General features: G+C 43.6%; 2 protein-coding genes across 6 annotated transcripts in view; one reads left to right on the forward strand and one right to left on the reverse strand.

Moving 5' to 3' along the window:
* LSP1 (lymphocyte specific protein 1) overlaps positions 1–4,077 on the forward strand; it is a 107,043-nt gene extending 102,966 nt beyond the window's left edge. For both annotated transcript variants that reach the window (XM_056526854.1, XM_056526855.1), the window contains exon 13: positions 3,307–4,077. The gene's annotated coding sequence lies outside the window, so the exon portion shown is untranslated. The remainder of the gene's footprint in view (positions 1–3,306) is intronic.
* Positions 1–14,128, reverse strand: part of PRR33 (proline rich 33) — a 68,530-nt gene that overhangs the window by 4,371 nt on the left and 50,031 nt on the right. The window contains exon 1 of one of the 4 annotated variants that reach the window (XM_056526850.1): positions 5,153–5,277. The exons of the other annotated variants lie outside the window; for them this stretch is intronic. Within the exon in view, the coding sequence (XP_056382825.1) occupies positions 5,153–5,156 (4 nt within the window). The 5' untranslated portion in view covers positions 5,157–5,277. Of the gene's footprint in view, positions 1–5,152; positions 5,278–14,128 lie in introns of those variants that run through there. 4 annotated transcript variants of the gene reach the window in all.

The raw sequence follows: 14,128 nt of genomic DNA on the forward strand, positions 1-14,128 counted from the left end.
TGCATTTTTGCTGGTGTATGGAAACAGAAAAATGTACTTAACTTTTAGTTTTTTTTTCTTCGCAATTTAGATACATGGATGCAGAGGACTACGTCAGATTTGGTGGATTGCGATGATGAACAGCGTTTTTTTTTAAATTGTCAATAAAAGGGTTAACGAGGGCTGTGGGGGAGTGTTTTTTTTAAATAAATTTTTTTTTCAATGTGTTGTGTTTTTTATAATTACATTTTCAGGCTTAGTAGTGGAAGGCGTTCTGTAGACAGAATCTATTACTAGGCTGGGGCATAGCGATAGCCCCCAAATCAGCTAGCGCTAACCCCCAATTATTACCCCTGTACCCACCGTCACAGGGGTTCCGGGAAGAGCCGGTACCAACAGGCCCAGAGCATCAAAAATGGCGCTCCTGCGACTAGGCGATAACAGGCTGGCATTATTTAGGATGGGGAGGGCCAGTAACATTGGTCGCCCACCCTGGTAAAGTCAGGCTGTTGCTGCTTGGTTGGCATCTGGCTGAGAATGAAAAAATTAGGGAACCACACACTTTTTATTTATTCATTTATTTATTTATATAAAAAAAAAAAACGCATAGGGTTTCCCCTATTTTCAGTGTCAGCCAGATGCCAACCAAGCAGCAACAGCCTGATGTTACCAGGGTGGGCGACCATTGTTACTGGCCCTCCCCAGCCCAAATAACACCAGCTTGTTACCGCCTAGGCCCAGGAGCGCCATTTTTGACCCTCCGGGCCTGTTGGTACCTGCTCTTCCCGGCACCCCTGTGGCGGCGGGTACCGGGGTAATAATTGGAGGTTAGCACCAGCTGATTTTGGGGCTAATGCTAACCCTCGGATTAGTAATGGATTCCGTCTATATGACAGCTTCCACTACTAACCCTGAAAATTCAATTATAAAAAACAAGACACATTGAAAAAATTTTTTTATTTTAAAACAACACTCGCCCACAGCCCTCGTTAACCATTTTATTGAAATAAAAAAAACGCTGGTCATTGTCGCAGTCCACCAAATCTGATGTAGTCCACCCCATTCAGGTATCTGAAATGAGAAGAAAATGAAAAACAACAAATATGGGTTAGTGCATTTTTTGCGCTCTCCCCTGGGAAGAGCGCACGTAATGCAGTGTGTTCCTAAACAGGGAGCCTCCAATTGTTGCTAAACTACAACTCCCATCATGGGGGGCTGTAGTTAAGCAACAGCTGAAGTCTCCCTGTTTGGGAACACACTGCCAGAAAGGCTCTGTTCCAATTATGTAAAATGCATAATGTGAACAGAGATCTGCCCCTCTGCCCTTGGACTACTACTCCTATCATGGGATAGAGTCTGTCCCATGATGGGAGTAGTTGTAGTACCTGAGTGATGGCACTTGCACATCCCCCGGCTGCGGGACTTTTAGGACTACTGCTCCCATCATGGACAGACTCTGCCCGTGATGGGAGTTATAGTCCAGGGGCTGAGGTGCAGATCGCACCGGGTCATTCTGCAGAGACCCGCTGCGATCTGCATTTATTAACTGTAAAAGCCGGCGGTACATGTGGCTACACTGCTCTGCTCGCCGGCTCCTATAAACACTGTCAAAATTCATAATCCCCGCCGCTGGGACATGGGAGCTCTGATTAATGGTTAGCTATTGACCAATCAGAGCTCCCCTCTCCTGGCTGTGGGGATTATGAATTATATGTATATAGGAGCCGGCGGCAGCGCAGTGAAGCCGCATGTACCGCCGGCTTTTACAGTTAATAAATGCGGACGGCAGCGGGTCTCTGCAGAATGACCTGGTGCGATCTGCACCTCAGTCCCTCGACTACAACTCCCATCATGGACAGAGTCTGTCCATGATGGGAGTAGTAGTCCTAAAAGTCCCGCAGCCGGGGGATGTGCTAGTGCCATCCCACAGCAGTGCCGCGGTACTACAACTGCTCCCATCATGGGATAGACTCTGTCCCATGATGGGAGTAGTAGTCCAAGGGCAGAGGGACAGATCGCAGCAGATCATTCTCTGGAGATCCACTGCGATCCGCATTTATTAATTATACAAGCCGGCGGTACATGCGTCTACACTGCGCTGCCGCGGGCTCCTATATACAGTTCTTATAATTTATAATTCCCGCCGGGAGACGGGAGCTCTGATTGGTGAATAGCTATTGACCAATCAGAGCTCCTGTGTTCCGGCAGCGGGGATAATGAATTATGACAGTGTTTATAGGAGCCGGCACCAGCGCAGTGTAGACGCATGTACCACCGGCTTGTATAGTTAATAAATGTGTATCGTAGCGGGTCTCTGGATAATGACCTGCTGCGATCTGCACCTCAGCCCCTGGACTTACGACTCCCATCATGGGCAGAGTCTGTCCATGATGGGAGTAGCAGTCCTTACTGCGCCAATATAGACACTTTGGTACGTGTCCTCCGAGGTGGTGTATATTTGCGCAAGAAAATGCTGTTTGTGCCAAAAAAAAAAAAAACGCAGTTAGTAAATACGATTCTACAGTAGAAAATCCTCTGCGGTAAACTTAACCATAGACAAGGGGATGGAAAATTCTATCAACATTTGCACACAAAAAAAGACGCAAAAAAAAAAAACCCTATACAATGATAAATTCCGCCCCATATACTTATTTTAATGACCATAGATAGTAGTTGGGGGCGTAGGGCACACTCTCTTCTTTCTTTCTTTCTTTTTTAAGCTTTATTGTCAATACTCTTGGGGACTCACTTGGTGCTTGCTGAGGGCAGCAGCTTCTCTCACTGTCACTGTGCCCTGACTGACTTGTGACCCCAGTACCGCATGAGATATCTTCATGCAGCCTTGGTCACACAGATGGAACAACACCATCATTCTGGCTGAAATGCTTTGCAGTGCTCAGTGCAGAGTATCTCTTAGAGTGGCCTGTTGGGCTATGTTCACGCGATGGAATGATGGTATGGAGACTCCGCAGAAGCAGAGTTCTATTGATTGCAATGGGATTTTGCTGCGCTGTTTACATAGCAGAATTTCAGCGCTGGAAACATGTTTCCGGAAATTCTAATTCTGATGTCCGCAGAAAGAATAGACGTGTATACGTCCCCCACAGAACACCCCACAGAAATGCATTCCCATCTATGAGACTGCGCATTTTTATGGCCCTACGGCAGACCCTACCTATGGGCAGCACAGTGACTTGTTGGTTTGCACTGATGCCTTGTAGTCCCCTAATATGTCAATATTGCCTTTATTGTTCCTATACTGATGGATCACTACTAACCACTAGATGTGAACTGTAGATAACGTTTTCCTTTCTATCTCTTTTCTAGAACCCTGAATGAACATGAAATAACAAGAGGAGCAACACCCGTCTATCTAATGCTGAAATATGGAGTCCTGCAGCCTTCTCTCAGTCTGGATGCATCAATTCCACCCTTTAAGCTTTCGCCCTGTGTTTTTTCGGAGCTATGTATTAAAGTGCTACAAGTCACATGACAGCTCCGCTCTGGAGAATGAGCTTCACAAACCATTGTGCCTAAGTACTGAAGTCCTATGTAAAGTCACAACTTGTGGCTGCCGAGCCTTGACCCAGGCACCATTCCTCTTGTCTGTGCTCTAGGCTGGCATATAGTTACTTTTTGATCTAGTAGCTTCAGATGTCAAGTTGCTTACACTTTTTGTACGTGCTGCTTAAGCTTTTCGGATATTGAATTTTCTGCCTTTTGATTTATTGCAACAGCGTAAAAGCCAATAAGTGATCATTGGGTGACAGGTCCGTATTTGCTGGTACACACTGGACTTAGGCACAACATCACAATCTATAGCACACATCAGTATACAGTCCTCTTTCTGACAGCAAAAATATAAGAATTGATCAAAACTCTTTGTTGCCCATAGCAACCAATCAGAGGTCATCTTCTTAGATGAAAGGTGCCATGTGATTGGTTACTATGGGCAACAAAGACGGATTCTCTTTTAGATAATTTGATTCATCTGCCCATCTTAGAAAGTGACATGATGTCCAAATCACCCAATCCCTCTGGGACTTTTTCGACAACTTTTTTTACGCTTTATAAATAAAAATACAGAAATAGAAGTAATATGTGTCTGTTTTATTTATTGCACGTTTTGTTTAGTGAAAAAAGGTTAGGTTTCTGATTTCATTTTCTAAAGGGTCTCTAAAAAGTGAGCAAGAATCTGATTGGTTGTAGTTGTTTTATTTCTTGTCGCTTTCTTACAAAAAAAAAAAGTGTCACCCCTGTCCTCAGGTTGTGTGTGGTATTAGAATTTGGCTTCCTTTACCTCAGTGTAACAGAGCTGCAATACCACATTCAAACTGAAGGCAAAAGTGGCTCTACTATATGGATGAATGTGGCTATGTCTTTCCAGTCCTCAATAGTTTATTCAATTGATCGGACAGATCATTTTTACATATAGATTAGGCTTTTGCCATCATAAAGCAAAACATTTTCCAGTAGCTAAGCGTAGAATAGGTTGTCAGTTGTTTATTTAGAGGGAGACCCACAGTTTAATGATGGGTTCAAATGTACAGTAATATTTCCTGTTTTCTATTCCATCATAGGAACAGAAATCCAAAACATTTTGCCAATGCCAGTTCCTTTACATGCTGGACACCAACAGCACTCGACAAACCCCATTGATCTCAATAGGTGCTGTTGGTTTCAGTCATGGTGTCCGATATCGTAACAGGCACGATAGCACTGCATGCTGCACTATTTTGTCCTGTGTTTTTCATGGAGCTTAAAGGGGTACTCTGGTGGAAAACTTTTTTTTCAACTGGTGTCAGAAAGTTTAACACCTACAGGACCCATGACGTACCGCTATGTCATGACACCTGGGTCTTAAGGACCCATGACGTACTGGTACGTCCGTGGGAATTTTGGTCCCCGCCACGTGCCGGGCGGGGACCGGACCAGGGTGATTGCTGATATCGATCAGCAGGCACCCCGCGCAAATTCAGGATCCCCCTGAAGGGATAGGAGTGAGGTGGCAGGGGTGCCACCCCTCCTATCCCTGCTATTGGTCGTATAGAAGATACGACCAATAGCAGATCGGGGGCAGGGGAGTTAACTTTCGATTTCCCCGTTCTGCCCACCCACAATAGGCAGGGCAGAACGGGGAAACAGACGGGGACTGGCGCCAAAGTCCACTTACCCATCGGCCGCAGCGAAGTCGACAATCGGCAGTGGAGATCGGCAGCAGCAGAGGACGGTGATGCAGCTCCCTGGATCCTACGGAAGCCGGTGAGTTGCCTAGCACCATCTGGAGGGCTACAGTTTGAGACCACTATACAGTGGTCTCTAAACTGTAGCCCTCCAGATGTTGCAAAACTACAACTCCCAGCATGCCCAGACAGCTGTTTGGGCATGCTGGGATTTGTAGTTTTGCAACAGCTGGAGGGCTACAGTTTGAGACCACTATACAGTGGTCTCTAAACTGTAGCCCTCCAGAAGTTGCAAAACTACAACTCCCAGCATGCCCAGACAGCTGTTGCAAAACAACAACTCCCAGCATTTCCGGACAGCCACTGACTGTCCAGGCATGCTGGGAGTTTAGCAACAGCTGGAGGCACCCTGTTTTGGAATCACTGGCGTAGAATACCCCTATGTCCACCCCTATGCAATCCCTTATTTATTCCTCAAATGCGCATGGCGCTCTCACTTCGGAGCCCTGTCATATTTCAAGGAAACAGTTTAGGGTCACATATGGTGTATTTCCGTACTCAGGAGAAATTGCACTACAAATTTTGGGTAGCTTTTTCTCCTTTTACCCCTTATGAAAAGGAGAAGTTGTGGGCTACACCAGCCTGTTGGTGTAAAAAAAATAGATAAATAATTGCACTAACAGGCTGGTGTTGCCCCATATGTTTTATTTTCACAAGCATTAAAAGGAAAAAAAGATCCCCCAAATTTGTAACGCAATTTCACCTGAGTACGGAAATACCTCATATGTGGGTGTAAAATGCTCTGCGGATGCACAACAAGGTTCAGGAGTGAGAGGAGACCATGTACATTTGAGGCCTAAATTGGTGATATGCACAGGGGTGGCTGATTTTACAGCGGTTCTGACAGAAACGCAAAAAAAGAAATACCCACATGGGACCCCATTTTGGAAACTACACCCCTCACGGAAGGTAACAAGAGGTATAGTGAGCCTTAACACCCCACAGGTGTTTGACGAATTTTCATTAAAGTTGGAAGGGAAAATGGAAAAAAAAAAGAAATTTTTCACAAAAATGCTGGTGCTACCCTAAATATTTCATTTTCACAAGGGAAAATAGAAGAAATGGGGTTACACATTTTGGGGGGCTTTTTTCCTGAGTAAGAACATACCCCATATGTGGATGTGCTCTGCGGGCGAACTACCATGCTCAGAAGAAAAGGAGCGCTTTTGGGATTTTGAAGAGAAAATTTGTCTGGAATTGAAGGCCACGTGTGTTTACAAAGCCCTCATAGTGCCAGAACAGTGGACCTCCCCACATGTGACCCCATTTTGGAAACTACACCCCTCATGTAATGTAATAAGAGGTACAGTGAGCATTTACACCCCACATGTGTCTGACAGATATTTGGAACAGTGGCCCGTGAAAATGAAAAATGTAATTTTTCATTTGCACAGCCCACTGTTCCAAAGATCTGTGAAACGCCAGTGGGGTGTAAATACTCACTGCAACCCTTATTAAATTCTGTGAGGGCTGTAGTTTACAAAATGGGGTCACATTGGGGGGGTCCACTGTTCTGGCACCACGGGGGGCTTTGTAAACGCACATGGCCCCTGACTTCCATTCCAAACAAATTCACTCTCCAAAAGCTCAATGGCACTCCTTCTCTTCTGAGAATTGTAGTTTGCCAGCAGAGCACTTGACGTCCACACATGGGTTATTTCCATACTCAGAGGAAATGGGGTTACAAATTTTGGGGTTCATTTTCTCCTGTTACCCCTTGTAAAAATGTAAAATTTGGGGAAAAAACTGCATTTTAGTGAAAATAATTAATTTTTTCATTTACACATCCAACTTTAACAAAAAGTCATAAAACACCTGTGAGGTGCTAAGGCTCACTTTACCCCTTGTTATGTTCCTTGAGGGGTGTAGTTTCCAAAATAGTATGCCATGTGGGTTGTTTTTTGCTGTGCTGGCACCATAGGGGCTTCCTAAATGCGACATGCCCACCAAAAACCATTTCAGCTAAATTTGCTTTCCAAAAGCCAAATGTGACTCCTTCTCTTCTGAGCATTGTAGTTCGCCCACAGAGCATTTTACGTCCTAACATGGGGTATTTACATTCTCAGAAGGGATGGGGTTACAAATTTTGGGTGGCATTTTTTCCTATTACCTTTTGTAAAAATGGTAAATTTCGGGAAAAAACTGCACTTTAGTGAAAAAATTTATTTTTTCCTTTACACATTCGACTTTAACAAAAAGTCGCCAAACACCTGAGGGGTGTTAAGGCTCACTTGACCCCTTTACATGCCTTGAGGGGTGTAGTTTCCAAAATAGTATGCCACGTGGGGTTTTTTCTGCTGTTCTGGCACCATAGGGGCTTCCTAAATGCGACATGCCCCCCAAAAACCATTTCATCAAAATTCACTCTCCAAAATCCCATTGTTGCTCCTTCCCTTCTGAGCCCTCTACTGCGCCTGCCGAAAACACTTGACATACACATATGAGGTATTTCCTTACTCAAGAGAAATTGGGTTACAAATTTTGGGGGACAAACTCCAATTACCCCTTGCAAAAATAAAAAAACTGGGTCTACAAGAACATGAGAGTGTAAAAGATGAAGATTTTGAATTTTCTCCTTCACTTTGCTGCTATTCCTGTGAAAACACCTAAAGGGTTAACACACTTACTGAATGTCATTTTGAATAATTTGAGGGGTGCAGTTTTTATAATGGGGTCATTTGTGGGGCATTTCTAATAAGAAAGCCCTTCAAATCCACTTCAAAATTTAACTGGTCCCTGAAAAATTCCGATTTAGAAAATTTGGTGAAAAATTGGAAAATTGCTTCTGAACTTTGAAGCCCTCTGATGTCTTCCAAAAGTAAAAACAGGTTAACTTTATGATGCAAACATAAAGTCGACATATTGTATATGTGAATCAATATCTAATTTATTTGGTATGTCTATTTTCCTTACAAGCAGAGAGCTTCAAAGTTAAAAATTTGCTAAATTTTAAATTTTTTCATCAAATTTTGGAATTAGAAAAGAAATTATGCAAGTATCAACGAAAATTTACCACTAACATAAATTAGAATATGTCACGAAAAAACTATCTCAGAATGAAAGGTAAAAGCATCCCAGAGTTATTAATGCTTAAAGTGACAGTGGTCAGATGTGCAAAAAATGGCAGGGTCCTACACTGAAAATTAGCTGGGTCCTTAAGGGGTTAAACAGATTTGTAAATTACTTCTATTTAAAAATCTTAATCCTTCCAGTAATTGCTCACAGGAAGTTGTATTTCATACTGGCATTCTTTTAGGTCTGACCTGGTTTGCTATGGGGATTTGCTTGTACTCTGGACAGTTCCTGAAATGGACAGAGGTGTCAGCAGAGAGCACTGTGGTCAGACTGTAAATAATTCCAGAAAGAAACACGACTTCCTGTGGAGCATACAGCAGCTGAAAAGTACTGGAAGGGTTAAGATTTTTCAATAGACGTAATTTACAAATCTGGTTAACTTTCTGGCACCAGTTGATTTAAAAAAAAATTGTTTACCACTGGAGTACCCCTTTAACTTAACAGAACCTTTGGTGTAAATGGAAACAAAGCCCAGTACAAAGGAGGAGATTCTAAGTGTGGTGTGAGGGACAGGTGCAGCTGCGCCTGATTTATATAAGACCCCATTCACACAGCGGAATTTCCAGACGGACATTTTGGAGGCACTGGCAGAAAAAAATAAAGAATTAACATGTTCATTATTTCTGCGGTGAACAGAATTTGAATTTCTGCATCAGATCTTTCACCGCAGAAAACCTGTCGTATGCACAGTGCAGCAGTATCCCATTGAAAACAATGGGACTCTGCTGCAACAGAATTTCCAAGCGGAAATTTTCCACCTGATTCCACTTGGAAATTCAGCTGTGTGACTGGGGCCTTAAAGGGGTACTCTGCCCCCTAGACATCTTATTCCCTATGCAAAGGATAGGGGATAAGATGTCTGATCGCAGGGGTCCCGCCACTGGGGACCCCTTACAATCTCCCTGCTGCACCCGGCATTCGTTTAGAGCGTCAGGTGCTGCATCGGAGGCTCGTAACGTCACAGCCACGCCCCCTCAATGCCAGTCAATAGGCCCATAGACTTGCATTGAGGGTGTGTGGCCATGATGTCACGAGCGGGGCATGACTGTGACATCAAGAGCCTCCACCCCGCATCGCCAGTCACCCGGCAATGAGCGAAGTTCGCTCCGGACGTCTGGGGTGCCGCAGCCGAAATCGCAGGGGTCCCCCGCAATCAGAAATTTTATCGTTTGGATAGGGGATAAGTTGTCTAGGGGTGGAGTACCCCTTTAAGGGACCATAGCCTTTTAATGAATCCACAAAATACTATGGCTGCCGGGACTTTACTAAAGAGTGTAACACACCCTTCTTTGTAAAACCACCCCATTGTGTCAGATACTGCAAAGTACACAAAACATTTACATGTAGTAAATACATGCAAAATGTAGGCTGTCTTATAGGGACAGCAATGAACTAGTACTGGATACTACAACAACATTTTAATTAATTTTAATAAAGTGTGTGTGTTGCACTTTTTTTCTCTCTCTATTTTTTACATTTTTTAGGTAGTACTACTACTCCAAACTGTTACATGATGGTAGTAGTACCGGTACTAACGGACAGATCGCCCTGGGTGTTACTCCTGACACCCAATGCGATCGTCCATAATATAGCAGAGATATCGCATTTCTACAGTATACTCCGGGCCTGACAGTGATGTGAATAGAACATCACTCATTTAAATTTTCCACCCAGGGATTGGCTGAATGGTTGCAGCCAATCACAGCTCTCAGAGGGAAATATGAATGAGTGATGTTCTCTTCATATAACTGGCTGCAGTATAAAGTAGAGATGCGAGCGCTGTATAGAGCCGCTCCACATCTCTGCAATAGATAGGATGATCACATCGGGTGTCCGGAGTGATACCCGCTCTGATCTGTCCTTAACTGTGGGTACTACTACTCCCATGATGGAGCACACTCTGCTCCATGCTTGGAGTTGTAGTACCTGCATTAATAGACAGATCGCAGCGAGTGTAACTTCTGACACCCACTGTGATCCGCCTGTATAATGTATAGATGCGGGCGGCCAAGGTGGTCTTGCATTTTGCAGTTTACTAATGATTTGCAGCTAACATTTGGACGCGTTGTTTTTTTCGCTGAAAAAACAATGTGTGGCAAAATGGGCATTTTTAAATGGCGATTTTGCTAGAAAATCCTCAGTGGAATTCCAGCCTGAGCGTGGTATGAGGGCTCGACGTCCACAGGTGGGGGTTGTGCTTACAGCCCAACACAGTTCAGGATGTTTGGCATTTCCCAGAGAAAACCAAGATTGGCAAATTCACCACTGGCGCCCTGTGCTCTTCACAAATGAAAGCAGGTTCACACTGAGCACAGGTGACAGGGTCTGTAGACGCCGTGGAGAACATTTTGCTGCAACATCCTCCAGCATGACTGGTTTGGCGGTGGGCCAGTAATGGTGTGGGGTGGCATTTCTTTGGGGGGCCGTACAGCCCTCCATGTGCTTGCCAGAGGTAGCCTGACTGCCATTAGGTACAGAGATGAGATCCTCAGACCCATTGTGAGACCATATGCTGGTGCGGTGGGCCCTGGGTTCCTTCTAATGCAAGATAATGCTAGACCTCATGTGGCTGGAGTGTATTTCATACGATTAGTTCATTCATTCAGATCTAGGATGTGTTATCTTAGTGTTCCCTTTATGTTTTTGAGCAGTGTATACCTACGATGGCCCCGACATATGAAAAAATCGACATACGATGGCCTCTCAGAGGCCATCGCATGTCGATGTCAGCATCGACATACGATGCTTTTATATGTCGGGGCCATCGCATTAACTGCTATCCGACAGCGCAAAATGCTTAAGCTGCTGTCGGATAGCAGTTTAAGCATCCCTGGCAGGTTCACTTACCTATTCCTGCTGCTCCGGGTCCACTTCGCGATCCTCCGGTGTCTTCTGCATCTTCTCCAGGGTCCGGGCCTTGCTTTCCGGCGTCGTTATTACGTCACTACGCACACCGCGCCGGCGCAGCAGCGTAATAACGTCACCAGAAAGCGAGGCCCGGACCCTGCAGAAGATGCGCAAGACACCGGAGGATTGCGAAGAAGACACCGGAGCAGGGGGACAGCATCGGGAGCCCCTGGAACAGCATCGGGAGCGGTGAGGACCTGGTCCGGAGCGACGGGGACAGGTGAGTACAGCTTCCTATACATTACATTGCACGGATCCCTCAACATACGTTGAGTATGTTGAGGGACCACTGTACAGGTAGGACTGTATATCTCAGCCTGTAGAAAACAAAAAATGTAATGCCAGAAATATATTGGCATGTGTCCTACTTTCACATTATGCACATCATCCATTACCTGTGTATATGCAAAATACTTTCCAGGTCACACACCTGTCTGAAAAATTGGGTTAGATATTCTCAGTGTAGCTGTCAGTATTTAGTATCTTCTATCAAGATACTAAATATTCTCTTCACTTCTTAGTTGACAATAAACATCTTTTTCTAGAATCCAGAATGGTAAGCATGCCAGCCTACATAACTACATACCTTAGCAGAGCCGCAAATCGGGACATGGAGCAAGATAGGTGACAAACCCTGTGGCACTCACATAGTTTGTCATTCATGGTTTTTTCATACCCAGACAGAGCTTGGCAGATTCATGACAAACAACACGATTGTCCAGAGCAGATAAACCGCAGATGCTTGTGTCATTTATTTTATACAACCACGAACAGTGAGATACAAAAAGTCAGGTGTTTCACGTGTCAGCCATTTTTATTCATACATGAATAAGAGTAACTGACACCAAAACGCGTGAATTTCTGCACCTCACTGTTCATGGTTCTTTAAAATCGAAGGCACAAGCATCTGCACTTCATCTGAGCTGGACAATGGTTTTGTTTATTATTTATCTTTTTTTCTTCCTTTCAGAAAGAGATGAGAAAATGGCTGAATACAATTTTTTGCAACTATTGCATTCACTTTTACTAATTAATACCAAATGTTAAGTGTACCTGTCACATCATTTTTTTTTTTTTAAATGTACTAGAGATGTGTCGAAAGTTTTGATCGGCTTGATCCGATCTGAAGAACTAGCAGGGAATCGTCCGCACTGCCGCGCGCTCTTTTCCCTGCTTTGTGTCACATGATCGATATACATTCCACAGACTAACATTGCGAGTGTGTCTTGATCACGTGACACAAAGCTGGGAGAAAATGCGCTGAGCGCAAACTTCTCTCGTGTTGTTCTTCTTATCCGTGGAAGTTTGAACACTCAGACCCCCGCTGATCAAAACTTTTGACATGTCAAAAGTTTTTCCTAATGACAGTGCCCTAACAAGGCTATGTTCACACAGCAGAATTTCCTTGTTAAATTTCGCATTTGAATTCCGCATGGAGATTCCGCAGCAGCAGAGTCCCATTGGATTCAGTAGAATTCTGCCACGCTGTTCACAGCAGAATTTTCACACTGGAAACATCTGGTACAGAAATTCAAATTCCGGTGTCCGCAGAAAGAATAGACATATCTATTCTTTGTGTGGACTCCGCACAGAATTGCATTCCCAAGCGGTCCTAGCGCAGGCATGTTATGCTCCGCATTCAGGGGCAATGCCTGCACAGACATTTTCCATGCGGACATTGCTGCATGAACATTGCTTTAGTGTCTATTTACTATTTTTGCACATCAACACCAATTCCACTTCCGCATTCATTTGGGTGGTTTCTAGCTTGTGCGGAATTGTTGCAGAATTCGCATGCGGAAATTCAGAAGTGTGAATGGGACTGCAGAATACCATAGAAGTCTATTAGGCTTTAATTTGAGGAGGAATCCGCATGCAAATTCTGCCGTGTGATTAGATCCATAGGGTACCTGCCACATTAAAAATACATTTTAATCTGCATGATGCTATAAAGCAGGAGGAGTTAAATAGAGTCAGATATAGTTTTGTTATATAAAAAAAATTTCAGTCAAACTATTAATTTCCATTTATACTTTAGGCCTAGGAGTCCAGTGGGCGGTCCTACTCACTACAATGTAATATAAGGTATTATTGTAAAAATGAAGAGTGCTGTCAATCACTGAGTAGGACTGCCCATTGGTCTCCTAAGCCCTGAATAGAAATGTAAAGGAATAAATGACAATACATATATATATATATATATATATATATATATATATATATATATAATGTCCAAGGAACAGCAGCACACAAAGGAATAATGAAAAAAGTTTGTAGATTTATTCCATCAATCCAGTGCATTACAGAACAACGTTTCTGCGACCTCACGTCGCCATTTTAAAGCTCAACTAAATGATCCCATGTGCTACTTTTTATATGCTCAGTGATTAACATCATTAATCAATTAATATACAGTGTAAACATATAAACAAGCATAGACATAATATGTGCATTAAGGCATAGAAAATCTATGCATAGGTGCTCAATGATCATCACGTGGCAGTAGTGTTTACCTCCTGTGGAATAGTGAATGTGCAGCAGTATGCTTAAAACATCCTTATTCACAGATACACAATTCTTTGAGGTTAAGCACAAAGAGCGAGATTTAAAATTCATGATCCTTGATCATGTTCCACCACTGAAAAGGAGTGGTGACAGGATCATGGCCCTTAAGAAATGCGAACTCAGGTGGAATTTTACCCTCAATACTATGAGGCCGCATGGCCTCAATGCGGAATTTAAGACATCTACTAAGATGACCAAAAGGTAAACCTCCTCCAATGTAGCCCCTTCACCCGATGTACATCCATTCTTCTTTATATTGCATTATTTGATTCCAAAGGTAATTTAATGTTTGTTTATATTGCAGACTCTACTGAAAACCATTGTACGGCCACCGACAGAGCTGCTATTTTACTACATAT

Source organism: Hyla sarda, chromosome 6 (assembly GCF_029499605.1).
Source record: "Hyla sarda isolate aHylSar1 chromosome 6, aHylSar1.hap1, whole genome shotgun sequence".
Taxonomy (NCBI): domain Eukaryota; kingdom Metazoa; phylum Chordata; class Amphibia; order Anura; family Hylidae; genus Hyla; species Hyla sarda.